This window comes from Lucilia cuprina, chromosome 3 (assembly GCF_022045245.1).
Source record: "Lucilia cuprina isolate Lc7/37 chromosome 3, ASM2204524v1, whole genome shotgun sequence".
Classification (NCBI taxonomy): Eukaryota; Metazoa; Arthropoda; class Insecta; order Diptera; family Calliphoridae; genus Lucilia; species Lucilia cuprina.
This window is the reverse complement of record NC_060951.1, coordinates 13,375,466-13,392,958: the sequence shown is the minus strand read 5'-3', so window position 1 is coordinate 13,392,958 and position 17,493 is coordinate 13,375,466. Positions and strand designations below refer to the sequence as shown.

At 29.0% G+C, this 17,493-nt stretch overlaps 1 protein-coding gene across 3 annotated transcripts; it reads left to right on the top strand.

Moving 5' to 3' along the window:
• Positions 1 to 3,840: 3,840 nt before the first annotated feature.
• Positions 3,841 to 15,860, top strand: LOC111690806 (putative uncharacterized protein DDB_G0277255). Of its 3 annotated transcripts, none has more exons than XM_023453374.2 (10): positions 3,841 to 3,952; positions 8,292 to 8,566; positions 8,632 to 9,427; positions 9,485 to 10,699; positions 13,304 to 13,416; positions 14,719 to 14,887; positions 14,950 to 15,040; positions 15,103 to 15,210; positions 15,275 to 15,407; positions 15,475 to 15,860. In XM_023453374.2, exons 2-10 carry the CDS (start codon positions 8,315 to 8,317, stop codon positions 15,496 to 15,498), a joined length of 2,901 nt encoding a protein of 966 aa, XP_023309142.2. In that variant the 5' UTR covers positions 3,841 to 3,952; positions 8,292 to 8,314; the 3' UTR covers positions 15,499 to 15,860. The 3 variants fall into 3 exon arrangements, with proteins under 3 accessions (XP_023309142.2, XP_023309141.2, XP_046801972.1); XM_023453373.2 differs by having other exon boundaries at positions 3,870 to 3,999; XM_046946016.1 differs by lacking the exons at positions 14,950 to 15,040; positions 15,103 to 15,210; positions 15,275 to 15,407; positions 15,475 to 15,860 and having other exon boundaries at positions 3,870 to 3,999; positions 14,664 to 14,882.
• Positions 15,861 to 17,493: the final 1,633 nt, after the last annotated feature.

Below are 17,493 nucleotides of genomic sequence, written 5' to 3'. Positions count from 1 at the left end.
TTTTTATTTAATTAATATGGGATGAATTATTTAATTAATATGGGATTCTAACTGTTATAGTTGCCAAGATAAACGAATTGTTGTATTTAATTTATATGGGAGGTGCCACTCGCCTGACGCAACTCCGCCCACTTTTTATCCTAAATAATCATATTGGCACTAAAGTGGCTCCAACAAAATTTGAGGACTCTAACTGTTATATTATCTCAAATATACGGATTTTATATTTTCTTAATATGGGCGTGGCTCCTTACCCACTTGCAATTTCAGTATAAAAAGTAACCTATTACTTATTAGCAAACATACAGGAATACGCTGTGAAAATTTCAAGAAAATCGGTACATCAGTTTAGTAGTCTATAACGTTCAAACATACAAACAGAAAAACACAAATTTATTATTAAATACATAGACTAACCACCGAACATAGCCCTTTCCCAAAATTTATGTTTCAATCCATAAGCAAACAAAAATATTAATTACTAAATGTGTGTTATTAATGTACTTCCTTTTATCTTTTATATCCAACATTAATTTTTTTAATTAGTTTTTTTTTTGCTTTAGTTGAAAAAAGAATCTGCAAAAATCTGTATTTGAAATTACATTTTATTTTTTATGAAAAAAAGCAACTTTAGTGACTTGTTATTAAACAGTAATTTAATGGTTATGAAAAAATAACATTTTCTATAGTTCCGAAGTATTGGTCAAAGAAAGTGATCGTCTGAACCATAGTGCAGTGTACAAAACTTGATAATGTTGTGCATTTTTTTATTTTTATAAAAACCTTACAATTATATACATATTTTGTTTGGAATATGACAATTATAAGGAGGCCGTTATTTATGATTTTTCACTATTGTGTATGTATATTCTATCAAAAATATATATGGACAATTTCGTGTCAAGTGCCCCAACTCAAAAAATCGATTTGAATATAATTTGCAGCAAGGTTGGTATAAGTAGTAGCCAGACACAAATTTTCAGCTCTATCGGTCAAAAACTGCCGGACTTAGAGGAGGTCGTGGCGAAACTCTGCCATGATGTGAACCTATTTACATATATCACTAAAAAATGTCATTGCAACTAAATACTAAAATTTAAAAAAATAATTAGAAAATATCTTTTTTTTTTAAATTGATCCAGCTTACGAATGGTTCTTTCTTAAACATAGCAAAGTAATTTTTAAGAGGTGTACAACACGATTTTAGTTTCCATGAAATTTATTAGAGATATACATTTATATATATGTAGGTTCACATTATGGCAGAGCTACGCCATGGTTCACATAAAACTTGTTTGTCTAGAATTGTATAGCTATACCTATAGGTTGTTGTGCTTTTTTATAGAGACTGCCAATAAATGTGAACCGATTTTCATATTTAATATTTAAGAGAGCTATAGAAAAATTATTTGTGTAAAATTTTATAATTAAAAATTTGAAACTTTATGCTTTTTATTTTCAGGAACAAAATTTTCGATTAATCGATGCAGAAAATCGATTTCAATATAAAATTGGTAGAGTAGAATCGATCACAAAATAATAAAATTTTTATAGCCAAAACTTATCACTATGATAGAATTATGGTAGAATTAAAAATATACATGTGATTTGCCGAACTCTTACTTCTTAATTATTTTAATCATAAAGAAATTACCGCTAAAATAGGAATAATCTAATCTAAAATGTATCTATAATCTAAAGTGAAACTTTTGGAATATTTTCCAATCTCTTTATGATCCCTTTAGTTGATGTTGTTCTGATCAGTGTTAGAAAAACTACGTTTGCTGCCAAGAATTATATTATTGCTTTAACTACTGCTCTAAACAATTGTCTGAAGTTGTAGTAGTGCATTTGTTTTGCTTTATAATCATACGTTTTTAAAACTATTGCTACTTATAAAAAAGTAAATCTAAAATATAGCAGTAGTAATAAATTATTAGAAGTAGAAATAGTTCTAAATAAAACATAAACTACAATTGGGGTAGTAGCTTAAAAATATAAATAATTTTGTTGCTACTTTTGAAAAGTAGCAATAGAAATCTTTGCTACTAGTTGTTCGTTCTATTGCTACCAAATAATTGAGGTAGCAATAGAATAAAAATTGAAGTAGCAATAGAAAAAGTAAAAAACTTCGAAAACAAAAAATAAACTAACAAATACACATATCCCAACGGGAAAAATGTTCAATATAGGGGCCTTACTAAAGGCATTATTCTATAGACACATGTACATCAAGTCGCATTAAAAAATCGTTTTAATTATACATGCTTACTTAAAAAGGCTTGTAGATGGTCATCTGTCGAAGGCTTTTTATAAGATTTTAGTCGAAGAATTTGTATTCATTAGAACTTATAAAAATCTTATGAAGAAAATTTTCATACAAAATTTGATACATAATCCTTGATAAATATACATGAATCCTTTTAGTAGTGAACATAATGAGAAATTAATATCGCAACTTTATAATACGTAAATATGTCTTTAGAAGGCCCACAAATCGAAGTCCTAAATTTAATCCCGCAGCTTGTGCCTTTTTTCTGAATGATGTATATAGGTAGCATAGCTACCAAAAATTTAATTAGCATTGCTACCTAGAACTGCTACCAAAATAAAGTAGCAATGCTACCAAATTTTTAATTGTTGAAAAATATAATAACATTTATTGCTACTTGAAGAAAATATTTAGTGCTACTATTTGAAGAATTCAATTGCTACATTAAAATATTTAAATACCAATGACTCTACTACTGTTATTAAAATTTTTATTTTTTGCTACATCTTTAACTACTGCTACCAAAATCTAAAGGTAGCAGTAGTAATAGTAAATGATTTGCTGCTAGTTTTTGAAAATTTTTAACTACAAAAGTAGTTATTTTTCGTTACTACAGCTACTTGTAGTCTAGTTATTTAAACACTGGTTCTGATTATCTTTTTTAAGAAAATCTTAACACTTATTGAAACTTTTAAAATTTGGTGTTCTTGAAATCGATTTTTTTAACGTAGAATTCCGAAAAATAAACATATTTTAGCTTTGTTCCTGAACTTTTGTGGCTAAAGAGAATTAATGAATTTTCTCTTCGTACTTGTAAAAAGTATGGAAAAAACTAAATTTCTCTTTCAATAAATAAAAAAATTCAAACATTTTTTGTTTTCATTGTCCTTTTTAAACAAATAAATTATTTCTCATTTTTTTCTGTTTTACAATTTCTGGTAAAAACTTGCAAACATGACAAGTGAAGGAACACAGCTATTATACGAAAAAGAGTTTAAAATGCCCATAGCATTTATATTTAGTTACAATTGTATTAAAAAACGCAGAAAAATAATTATTTCATTTATTAGAAAAAAATTATATTCGATTTACTATCCAATAGTTTTGTACTCGGTTTTAAAACGAGAAAAATTATGAGAATTCGTTTTTAAACGAAAAATTTACTCGAATTCGGCTTACAGAACAGACAGGACCACGAGACTATGTAATTTTATTTTGCCCAAACTGTTTTTTTATTACAAAATAAATAAAATATCTTTGTTTTTACGTTATTGATCATTTTCTTAATGTAAAATTTTTTAGAAACTTATTTTGAGCAAGATGTTTTATATGGAGGATGGAGTCAAATATAATCACAATTTTTGTGGTTGCTCTTTTGTTGTTAAAAACAATATATTTGCTTCCAAAATCCCACTTTCTGATCTTTCGGATTCCATTTATATTTAAAATTGTAGAAAATTTAAAAACTAAACTTAGTTGAAAACTTTGCCGGCTTACAGTCGATTTTAAGCCGACGCCGACATATTTGGTGTCAGTCGCTGCCGCCGTTAATATTTATCGGCGCAGGGCTCTGGTGGGAATGGAAAAAGCTTTAACACTTTTTTTATCAACTGTTCAAAATATGGCTACTAAATTGATTGTATATTTTATAGTGAAAAAATGTAAAAAATATTAAAATCTGTGCGTAAAATTTATATTTTGATGGAAAATACTTTAATAAAAAACAAGTAATAATAAAAAAATATAAACAGCTCTTAATATAATACGAAATATTTTTGTTTTAAAAGCAAATTGAAATATTTGTGTATATACATATGTGTGTATGTGACTGGCTTAATATTAAGAAATTGTCAGTGTATGCTGTGGAAAATAAAATAATTCTTTGTTTGCTATTGAAAATTTAATTACATTGCAAAAATGTTAATAAAATATGATTTTTCCAATTGGAAAACCTTTGTGAGACTTTATATACATATAATATATATGTCTATATATATACATATACGAATTTTACCGACAACAGTGCGTAAAATTATAATGGGCGTGAATTGTTGTAGAACATCCTGTCAGTACAATAAACAAGAACAAAATTAACCCTTAAGAATTTACAAACATTTCGTTTTACGAGAAATATAAAGTTGCATCATATATATTACAAACACAATCACGAACACTTGTATTTGAAAAAATAGTATATGAAACTATTTACATCCCTAAATATTCAAAGACGTAATGTCTTATTATTATTAGAAAACAAATTACAAATCATTTCAAAGAATTTTCAGAAACATAATTTTATAAATATTTTTTAATACTACATAAATAATACATGCATTAGTGACAATTAAATACTATAGGAATAAATGGTATTTCTTATATCCTGTGTATGCTTGATACCGGCATTCTTTCATACTTTGAAATAAATTGGGAGGAAGTATACTTTTTATACTAAATACATTAAAAATCTGAAATGTGAATGCCAAAAAAATTAAATTTTGCATTTGATAAAACTATATAAAACAATAATAAAAAAATAGTAATTTCAAAATCATGCTGATTTCATTAATGCAATCGTTTAATACTTCTTTGAGAATATTTGGTATTTTGGCATTTTTAAAGTGAGATTAATTTCTGAATAATGTATATGGTAATAAACTTTGAAATCTGTTATCCTTTGAAGTTTCAATTGTGTCTTAATAGAATTAAAAATTTATAGTCTTTCGATTAATTGGTCTATTAATAACAGAACCTAAAATTTAAATTTTTCTTTAAATTTTGGAATAAAAAGGAAACCAAACTACATTGCGGGCTCGCAACGGCCTATTTTTTTAAAATTACAGTCTTTATAATAGCAACTTTAAAAAATGGTCGCAATAAGTGCAACTTTAACTTTTTTATTAACTTTTTTATTAACTTTATTTTTCAGTTAGTGTAATTTAAAACGATTTGATCATGTACCTAAAAAACTAAATTATATATCCTGGACTAACTTATGATAGCAACTATTAAAAAGTAATATAGTACTTTAAAGTTATTTTACTTTTATTGATTTGTTAAAGAATTATATGAAATTGTATGGGATTTTAGTGGTCGGTCATTGTATTACTTTTGTTGTTGTAACAGCTAAAACTATACAATAATCTATTTGGGTGGTTCTACATCAATGTCCAGGCCTAAAAATTTGGATACTTCAACTGAATGCGCCCATAAATCCATTGGACAGAGTGAAGTAGGGTTGGCTGAGCAGTTAAATATGTGGTGGTTATCATGAGGACCCTGACCACATGCAAGACATTTGTTGGAGACGGCACAGTCTATACGTAGGCATTGTGCCAGTTGCTCCATCCCGATCTTAGTTGTGCCAGAACTATTCTTGTTTTCCGCGGCAAGTTTTCTTCTGTGTCTGCTATGGGCCGTGGGTGACCTTCATGTACGACATTCATACGGTATCCTACGACCGCGGAATTTATGGCGTCTCTATGAATGTCGTTCAAAGCTAGCGAATACGAGGACAAATCCAGTGGATCGCGCATATATCTGCATATGCTGAGAAAGTAAAGAGGTTATCAAATGTAACCCCCAATATATTTGGGTGGTGCACGGTCGGAATTGGACTTCATCGACCACGATGCCATTGTTTAGGTTTACTTCCTTCGTCCAGGTGGTAAAGAGTGTTGTTGACGACTTCATTGGTGATAATTTCAGGTTACGCGCAGTGAAGAACTGATGTATTTCGTGGAGATAATCATTCAACGATAACGACTTTTGTTAAGCAATGTCTGTTATTAGGCAAGGTTTATTATTGGTTATAAAAATACCAAACTATTTTAATATACCTACATATTAATGAAAGAGAAGTAGGTAAAACAATATTAATAATCAAAATTATTTATAATAACACATAAATTAATAATAAAAATTAATTTTTAAATCTAAATGAATTTTATTAATTAGGGAATAGGTTGCATTTAGGAAGGCATTTAGAATGAGTTGTATTTGCACTGTTATAAAAAAGTCATGAAAATTACGTTCGCTTTGAACTAATGAATTTTAATGATGGGTTTAAAATTTATACTATAAATACAATATTTTCGCACATTTTTAAGAGTATTAAATTTACGATTGATAAAATAAAATTTTGATTTTATTTTTTATTTATTTACTTATATAGATGGGTATAATTAAATGGCATAATTAAAAAAAATCATATTTATAAAAAATTGCAAATATGTGTCTATACTGCTCAAAAATATAGCTCACTTTCTGTTTATTAATTTCCCTTTTTATAGCATTAAAAAAATTTATGATAGAAAATTTTGTTTTGCGAAAAATGAAAGCATTATCAACAGCCTATATGTAGTTTAAAGGTACCTAATAGCATTCTGAAAATCAAATTTTTGAAATAGTTTTAAAATTTTAAATTAATTTTACTTTAATTAAAAATTTAATTTACTTAAAAATTAATTAAATTCTACTCAGAAAAAAATAAATTTCATTCGGAAATTTGTTCGAGCGTATATTTTGTATAGGTATATCAACACACTGTTTTGCTTTTGGAACTAAATCGGTATCTCTGGAACTATTGCATATATCAAAATGTTTGCATCTGATGTGTTTTCGAGTTAATTGTCAATTGTTAGTGAACGATCGCGGAATAGAAGATAGTATCCCCTCCAAGTTAATGTGTGGGTCGTACATTTTTTTAAAAATTTTCTACATTTTTCTGATAAAATTCTAAATAAAAAGTTAGATCCCTCCAAAGTTGCAACATAAAAAGAGCCGTATTTTTTAGAAGCGTGTAAATAAAATATGGCACATTTAAACGGGCAATGCTTCCAACAGCACTATCCAAACATGATCAATTTTTATTTGAATACAGAATTTAAAAAACGCAAAGCAAATAGTTAATTAATATATTTATTCCTTAAAGATTTACAAAGTATTTTTTATCGCACAGTAAATAACGTCACTGTAAGCACTTTATGTACATTTTTCTGCTTTATGAGTTTCAGTATTTCTATATAGAAAAAGAGGGCCAAAAAGAGCTTTATGAGTTTCAGTATTTCTATATAGAAAAAGAGGGCAAAAAAGAGTTATATAGAAAGACTTGGATCTATATACGTAGTTACGTCTGAAATTTTATTCTTATATTTTTTTAATTTTTTTCTTTTTTCTACGATATTTATGAAAAAAAAATTCCAAAAGAAGTCCAATATCTACTTATATGTTTCCATATTTAGTAGATAGTAATCCTATATTAGCGAATATTGTATAATAAAAAACATAAATTGAAATGTTGAAAAACAAAATCTTAAACAACAAAACATTAGCAAACATAGTAAAACATATAATCTTCATAACATCCGGCCAATTTCGCAAATATTTCATCGATTTTAATCTGAAAATCATTAAGAAATTAAAACATTACCGAAGAAAATTTCAAACGTTTTTAACAAAAAGAAAAATATAATTTAAATTTGAAATATTTGAAGTCAAGGCTTGCCCTTTTCCAATATTAAACAAACTGCATCAACATAAAATATCTGTTGACTGTATCAAAAACCTTCGACATTCCCACTGGGGTTGAACTTTCACATAGCCTCTGTTGAAAGCCTTATGAGATCTGAATGGTTATGGCGAATACTACACAAAAATTTAATTTGATTATTCAAATAAACTAACTGTCTTTATAAGAAACCGATTTTCGAATAATAACAAAATTACACTTTTTTAAAAATGGATTTCGAATATGGCTTTTATATGCGTTAGAAGATCTAATTGTTAATATATAAAGATATTCACGTCACGGTTTTTTTCTCATTTAAAATTTGCGAATATGTAAAATTGTACTCTAGTTGACGTGAGCACCGTAGCAAGTAACTTGTATATTACTGTCAAACTTCATATAAAAACTTTACATTAGCATAATATCCTTAGAAAACATTTATTTTATTTATTTTTTATTTTATTCTCTCAATATATTCGATCACTTTCTAAAAAATGTCAATTTTTATTATAGGCTGAAGATAGTTCATTATTAATATGGATTCTTCGACGAAAATCAAGGATTCTTGTTGCAATTCTTCAGCAACTGCTTCGGTGATAGCTAGCATCTGTAGTAGTGACAGTTTTAGTATTTTCCCGCCACATCATCATGACTTGGCAAGTGCCAATAGTATTGAATTAAATGCAGCAGCTTCGTTGAGCGATGACTCTGGTGTACCACTAACAACAAATAGTTCAATATCTAGTGGTGATTCATATCGATTGGGATTGTGTAAATTCGATATAGAAGTATGTGCTTTAGATGTTTTTGTAATATGTGAATTTGATTTATTATCTTTTTTTTAACTTTTTAGATTGTTGAGAGTGATGGCGAAGTTTCGCAATTTGATTCATTGGATAATTGCTCTGAAGGGGGCATGAGTGCTGAAAATTTCAATACATTAAAAAAGGGGCCTCTAGCTCCTATAGACCCTCCTCCAGAATTTCAAGATTCTCCGCAAACAACACTTGTGAGATCTATGACAAAAAATCGAGTTGGCAGCTTAAGGCGTTGGACATCATCGCAGTCATCTTTTGAACATTTGAAGGATCATGGTAGTGGCGAAACAACTAATATAAATATTGCAACATTAGGTAATACTAGCAATTGTGATGTTGATGGGAACATCGATAAGGATAACTATACATTAGAAGATGATAAAATATCGAAGGAATTATATGCCGTTAATAAGCACTTGTACTCAAGTGATTCAATTCTTAATTCACATACAGATAACATTTATGACGAGCCGAATAACATACTAAGCTCGTCACTTGGCAATAGCGTTGACGTATTGGAATCAGATTCACCATCTCAATCACTTCCACCGCCCCCGCCTCCAGTATCTATAGTCAAAATAAAACAGACATTGTGCCCCTACTTTCAGGATCATACGCGGTATTTCAAAGCCATCCCATCGGAACAGGATAACATAACAACTGCAGCTCAACGTTTCAATATACCAGGTCTTTCAGAAATACATGATTATGATCTCTATTATGGAATTAAGCGAAATACATATCAACAATACGATAATAGTCTACAACGAAAAGTCATGTATAGTCCTTTAAGTAACTCACATCATTGCCACAATCATATCTACCACGGTGGTAAGTATATTTTGTTTAATTAAAACATTTTGTCTAATATATTTGTTTTCATTCAAGGTATGAGCAGTAACCGACCCAACTCAAGGAACTCTTTGAATAGCCGTCTTTCAAGCTCTCACAATTCATTGAGTGTATCTTCGGCGAATAAACCCGACGATTCTATATTTATTACGCAAGCAATGTCACATGATGCTCTTTTAACTAGAGAGATTTCCGATTTTTATAATGTTCCAATCGACTCTGATATTTATGCTTTGCCCGTTGATATGATCAGGTCTGAAAAGGAACGATTCAAACAGAATCACAGACACAATACATCCGACTGCGTTGTTCATGAAACCAAAGAAATGGTGCTACAGAACAGTTGTAATAAACATAATATTGCCAAGTGTCATCACCAGACAAAATCAAATCGTAAAAATAGGAATAAAAGAAAAAAACGATCGACTTCAAATTGTATGGACAACAATGGAGAATGCAGTGATCAGGCGCCAAGTCACATATCAACTAGCACAGCATCAAGGTATACCTCGACATTTATCTCTACATCTAGTATTCAGGACGACACTAATATCAGCGAACCATTGCATATGACATTAGACGAGGTCAAACAGTTTTATCACACATTGTACTCAGACACAAAACCAAATCCAGACGCAGGTGGTTGCAGTAGTGGGGGCGGTGGAACGGCACTTCGACACATTAAAAATGTAAATCATCATGCCGCTGCTAAGTCCTCCAACGAAACAATTTGGAGCGGATCGACTGCACGTTCGCGTAGTAGTAATTCTACTCTAGCACAAAATAGAACTGATAAAAATGTCCCTTCACATTTCAACAAAAACAACATTGTTTCCCAGAAACATTTTGCTTCAGACACTGAAGCGATTCATAGTATTAATAATAACAACAGTTTGACTGCAATAAATAATCACAATAATCAAAACCAAAATCAGAATCAATCACCCATAACTAAAGCCTACCATTATCAGGATAAGGATCAATCAATGCACAATACACAATCAATTATTAAGGCAAACATTATAGCGCCTAATGAAAAGAAGTCACAATTCACATTAAATTTAAAACAAAAATTTTGTAGCATTTTCCGTTTTCGTAAAAATCATAATCGTTGTAGTAGTAGAAATGTTGCCAACGAGGGCGATGATAATAATTCAAATAGTGAAAAGGGAACACATATCTCTTCAAAATCAACAGATGAAAAACGTAAAAAATTCCAGTCAAGAGCTCTTCCACCTCTACCCAAAAAAGGTAAACTATTAACCATATTTACAGTTTAAAGTTTAATATTTTAATTTAGCTTTTTAAGATTCTTTGCTAATACCGTTATTTTCCTAGACTAATATTCTAGTTCATAAGACTTTGTCATATCATATGCGTCCGCCCCATCATCTACTTTTCTTATCAGTCGAATTTGGTATAACACTGGGATATAAAAATATTTTTTTTGCAGAAGTAGAAAGTGCACTATCTGTTGATATGGTGAATCTTTATACGTCCCTCAATGTCTCTCTTGGATTTAATTTGATGAAATTTGATACGCAATTTCATGCGTATCAGAGATTTTTATCAAATCGTGATTAAGCGATTCCTTCATATTGTGCAGATACTGCTGTCTTGCGCAAAAGATAGTGTCGGAAGTTTGACATAGAAGGTCATTTATAAAGGTACCCAGAAAAAATTTTGCATTGGTGCAAAGTGAATTTAAGTTTCATGACTTCTTTAATAACAGTGTCAATACAACTAATTCTAAATGTCTTCCTAAATTCTACCTATTCCGCAGTTAAAAAATGTCTTCAATTCAGATTGTTTACTTAATTAAGAGAGATTTATGTATCATTAAACATAATTTTGATTATTAATATTATTTTATATTTTTTTCCTACATTTATTATAAAATTTTTCCTTAAAAATGTTTTAAATATATTCAGAAAATACGTACTAAACAAATAGCTTGAACCAATATAACATCGTTTTCGAATCATCGAATCATCACAACTAGTAACTTGAAGTGGAGGGATATTGTTAATCCAATATTTGGATGTCAAAAATAAAACACATTCTCTTAATGATACGCTTATGTATATTTCACCAAACCTTGATGTACTTCAAATATGTTATTTGTAATGACTTTTCCACATCTCCTTTTTTACTATTAACTGTTTTTTATTTGTGAGGAAATATTTGATTTATAAAAGTGAATATGTAATCGCATTTTAGATGTGATTCTGATGTAGTTTGTAAAGTATGACATCAATTATTTTTGGCTGGGAAGTAGAAGTATCGAGCCAATAGATCGCAGACATAAGTCCAAATATTTATGACTAAAAACTTATTATTATCATTAGTTAATTGCTTAATTTCAAAACATGTCGTTTTTATACCCTACACCACTATAGTGGGGAGGGTATATTGGGTAGGTGCTGATGTTTGTAACGCACAATAATAGTGTTCCTATGCCCACCTTAAAGTGTACTAATTGGAATCGACTCAGAATCATTTTCTGAGTCGATTAAGCTATGTCAAACTACAGGTCGCAATTTTGAAGATAATTCAATTAAATTTGGTACATGATATTCTATTACCCTAGCGACGAAGCCTATTAAAAATGGTAAAGATCGGTTCATTATTTCACCTGGCCCCCATACAACTGTATCTCCGATTAGAGCTTGTAAACATTTCAATCAAACTACAGTTTGAAATTTTGGAGATAATTTAATGGAATTTGGCACATGATCTTCCATTGTAACGTAGACGAAGCCTATTGAAAATTGTTGACATTGGTCCATTATTTCACCTAGCCCATATACAACTGTACCCCCGAATAGAGCTTGTAAACCTTGCAATCAAACTACAGGTCGAAATTTTGGAGATAATTCAATGAAATTTGGCACATAATCTTTTATGGCACTGTAGACGAAGTCTATTGAAAATAGTTAACCTCAGTCCATTATTTCACCTAGTCCATATACAACTGTACCCCCGAAAAGAGTTTGTAAACCTTGTAATCAAACTACAGGTTGCAATTTTGGAGATAATTCAATGAAATTTGGCACATGATCTACTGTAGACGAAGCCTATTGAAAATAGTTAACATCGGTCCATTATTTCACCTAGGCCCCATAGAACCGAACCCGCCGAATAGGGCTTTTAAGTTTATAATTATGTTTGATATACTCGTATCCAACAAAAAGCTGCAAAACCAAGTTCTATACTAGCCTTGATAACCCTGATGAAGTTTATAATTATAGGGCCTAATTTGACCCTAGCCCCTATAAAAAGCCCCCATCAAAATTTTACTTAAATATTCAGTTTTATTATACAACAAATGGATATTATACAACAAATTAGATATACTTATCTAAGGCAAGGTACAATTCAACTTAAATGCTTTATTATGAAAACTAAATCACATTTTATTCATATACAGGTGTAGGGTATTATATGGTCGGCCTCGCCCGACTATAACTTCATACTTGTTAGTAGATAGAGGTTGGAAATTTTGAAATCATTTGTTTTAAAGCCAATTTTTTTTAATTAAAATTTTTTTATATTATTATTGTATAAATATATTGAAAGTTCTCATACAAAAATAATTTTATCAAACACATTAACTACCGGTTAAACGGTAATCGGATATTAAGGTTGTGGTCCTGAAAGTATCAAATAAGACGTGATCAAGAGTATCATGGTACTTCTAAAAATCAAATAGTATCAAAAAGTATTATCATACCAATTTTGTAACCCTAGTATAATAATTTTACAAAATATTCCTCAAACCTCGATTTGTGCGATAAAATAAACCAGTTTTTACTATAAATAAGAAATTACCGGAATATTTTTTATTTATTTTAGAACCTATAGAAGAAACTCGGGAAATATCTGATGACAAATCCAATAACAAAGAAGAGAAAAAAACAGAAAATCGATCATTCCATTTTACATCAAGCATTGAGAAAGTTAAAGATGTAAGTATAAAGTTCACTTTTGTTTTATTGAAAGTAATTTTTAAATTGAAAATATAAGATTAATTTTAGAAAAACAAATTTTGCATAAAAAAATTTCAATCATCGCAATCTAAAGTTGTTTCAGATTATGGAAACAATTATTTTGTTATGTTTAGGTTAAGAAGGGTTATACACCATAAAAACAAAGGTGTATATCCCTTCAAGAAATGGAGAGTTTAAAATAAAGAAGCAAAGAACACTACGACAATACAAGAAAGTAAGAAGATAAGCAAAGAGTATAAATGAATGGAAAACGGTCTCTTCCTAAAGGGGGCACCACCTAGAATTCCCCCAGTTCGTCGTGGAACCTATTTCCCTGCAATTTTAGCTTAAGATTCTGTATTCTAGGATATTGGCAAATAATATGCTTGATCGTTTCTACTTCCTTGTCATCTTCGCATGACCTGCAATGGTCAGGTATACTAATGTTCCACTTACTGACAAAGGTCCTAGCTGAACAGTGCCCAGTTAAAAAAACTTCTAGAATCTTAGACTGCGTCTATCCAGTCCTATAAGGTTTTTGGCAGCACCAATGTCAAGTTTTAATCAGAGGACCTTTGATATTTTGCAATCCAATCTATTATTCCAGGACTATTTGATGATATCACATATTCTCTCGCATATGAACCTAGTACGTGTCTAGTGTCGTAATATCATAACTACCCTGATCAAGAAGACGTACATAGTACAAAATTTTTGTACGATTGTTATGTATTCCAATAATTCTTTGAGTCAATTCAAACTGTTTTTACTGTGGTCCTCATGTCAAGCTCTTATATGTTATGTAAAAAAGGGTGTCATGGTTAAAGAAGAAAAGAACAATTGAGATAAAATATAGAATATATTTTCTTTAAGTGTTTCTTATCAACCTATATTTAAGTACAATCCAGTCTTGATGTGTAATACAAGCCAAGATTAAGAAAACAATGTTTGCGGAATCAAATAACAATAAAATGCTATATATGGCAATGAGTAAAAAATGGACTTAAATGTACAAATTAGTTTTCAAAAATATTTAAATTTAAAGTTATTGTAAACACTTGTACCTTTAAAGTTTAAACACATTAAAAAGATTTTCAAATTATAATAAAAATTTGCATACTTATAAAAGGGTTAATTTTCTGCAAAGCATACATACTTAATTTTAATTTATTTATTTTTTTATTTTTATACTTACATAAAGGATCTTAAAATATATTTTCTTTCAGGACAGTTTCGATTTTTTAATAAAATTGAAAATTTCAATATTATTATCTTTTCAAGTATGGCTGGTACTGGGGTCCACTATCAAGTGAAGCAGCGGAAAAAGTTTTATCAAACGAGCCCGATGGAAGTTTTATAGTACGTGACAGCTCCGATGATCATTACATATTTTCTCTTAGTTTTAAACTAAACAACTGTGTCCGGCATGTTCGAATTGAACAAGATCAAGGTTTGTATTATCATGTTTAATGTTGAGAATAATAAAATTAATTTATTTTTTATGTTTATAAGGCACATTTTCCTTTGGATCATATGCAAAATTTAAATCTCAAACAATAACCGAATTTATTGAAAAAGCTGTGGAACACTCGCGTAGTGGCAGGTAAGGAATAATCAATATGAAGTACAATAAAGCAATAAATTAAATAAAAACATTTTTTTCAGATATTTATTCTTTTTACATCGAAGGCCAGAACATGGACCAATGCGTGTGCAATTGACAAATCCGGTATCTAGATTTAAACATGTGCAAAGTTTACAACATATGTGCAGGTAAGATTTTATTCATAAATTCTATGTATGAATTATGACAATTTTAAATGTATTTTCTTTTAAGATTTGTAATATTAAAAGCGGTGGTAAGAAAGGACTTAATACAAACATTACCATTGCCCAGAAGACTTTTAGACTATCTTAATTATAAGCATTGTTATTCAGAACAAGTTGAAAGTGATAGTTCCAATTCTCAGGTATGGATTAACGATCAAAGTCTTTTTGTTTTTTTTTTTTAAATACATGTTTCTCTTTTTTAATTAGATTTCAGGAGAAGGCTCCTTGTAGACTTGTTCAACATTATTGTTTTAAATGTTATCAACTTATTTTAAATATAGGAGTAGTTACCATATTATACACGATAGTTAGAATTACAGTGTATAACAAACAAACAAACAATTAACCGATTGTCTCTTAGTATTGGATTATGTTAATAATAAAATTATTGCTGCTCACAAAGTATTTGTACTCGGTGCTATAATATAAGATATGTAAAATTAAACGTAACATGAATAATACTAGTAGTAATTACAGAATTTTGACTGAATTGCAAATAAAATATAAAAATACATCTATATTTGAATACAGTATTTAAGTTAAGCTATTAAAAGAATACAAAATACAAAAAATCCGAAAACAAAACAAAAATATGTATAACTGAAACAATTTTTATAATCTCGAAAATAGTTAATAAGTTTACCCATATTGATTGAATAATTTATATTAGATAATGTTAAACATTTTCTCTAAAGCAAAGGAAATTTTTATCTTATATGATATGTATATATCAGTTTAAACTTCATCTTCTCTCTCCTGTACATATACATAAAGTTACAACATTTTATGTTGTTAAGCATTCTTAAACTTACCCCCATTTTCACCACATCCATTTATCGTTTAATTGTATGTTATTTTTCTAGTTAAGATAATTTTTCTATGAAAACTGTCAATAGATCTTAAAGTTGAAAAATAAATAGACCTATAGGAAATGGGGGTTAGTATTTATATTATGACTACCGCTGATGTACTGTTTGTAACCGGTCCAGCTCACAAACGCCCATTAATATACTAAAAATATATTGGGAACAATCATAAAACAAAACAAAGATTTTTTGAAGCTGGGTAAAATATTGAATTAAAAATGAATGATATCGTATCCCCATAGGATATTTTCTTGAAAACTGTCCAGCTCACGAACGGACAAAACTAAACCCAAATTATTTGGGGTAATGGAATATTTTGAGGGGGTAACACAAGCACCTTTTTTATGAGTCGGTCTAATATATATATATTATAAACATTTTAATAAAATGAATTTTACATTATGTGATTTTGTATTAATACAAAATATTTTTTTAAAAATGTCAAAAATTTTTAAAATCTGGTTTGCTTCGCATATATAAATAATGTTCAATACATTTTGACAACAAATTTAATTGAATTTGAGTGTAAATTTTTTAATTAAAAATCTTAATTTCAATTACTATTCCATGGTATAAAAATATTAGAAGGTAGTTTCAATTTCTCCTTATGTCAACCTGATTAACCTTCTGACAATAAAGGCGATATGAAGCAGTGTTTGAAAGGCTAGACTACAAGTAGCAGTAGCAACGAAAAAATACTATTTTTTAATTTAAAAATGCGTCAAAGCTACTAGTCTATCACTTTCTACTACTACTGCTACCATAAAATTTTGGTAGCAATAGTTGAAGTAGTAGCCTAAAAACGAAAAATGAAAAATATTATTTTATTGCTACATTTTTATTGCTCCTTTTCAAGTAGCAATTGAATGTAATACATTCAATGTATCAATAGGTAGCAATATATATTTCTACTATTAATACTATTTCTGACATTTCTACTATCAATACTATTTATTTAAAGATTGGTAGCAATGCTACTTAAATATTGTTAGTAAAAAATAAACTCATTCATAAAATCAAAACAAATAAAGAAAACACAGATATAAACGTTGTATGTTGTTATGATTTTCAATAGTTTTTTCTTATTATTTGCATTAAGGTGGCCCCTTCGTATTGAGAAAAAATAAGGTACTGACGTTCCCACCGAAAATGAAACTGTAGTTCATTCTCGGTGAGCAGTGTCAAAGAATAAAAAGATCGTTCTGATATCATATGAAAGGTAATTGAGACACGCTTTCAATAGCATTTTAGAATTTTGCGAATATCAAAAATATTGTAAATCTTGAAATGTTTCTGAAAAATTTCACCTTTTTTCTATTTTTACATAGATTTATGTAATATATGTACATAATTATCTGAC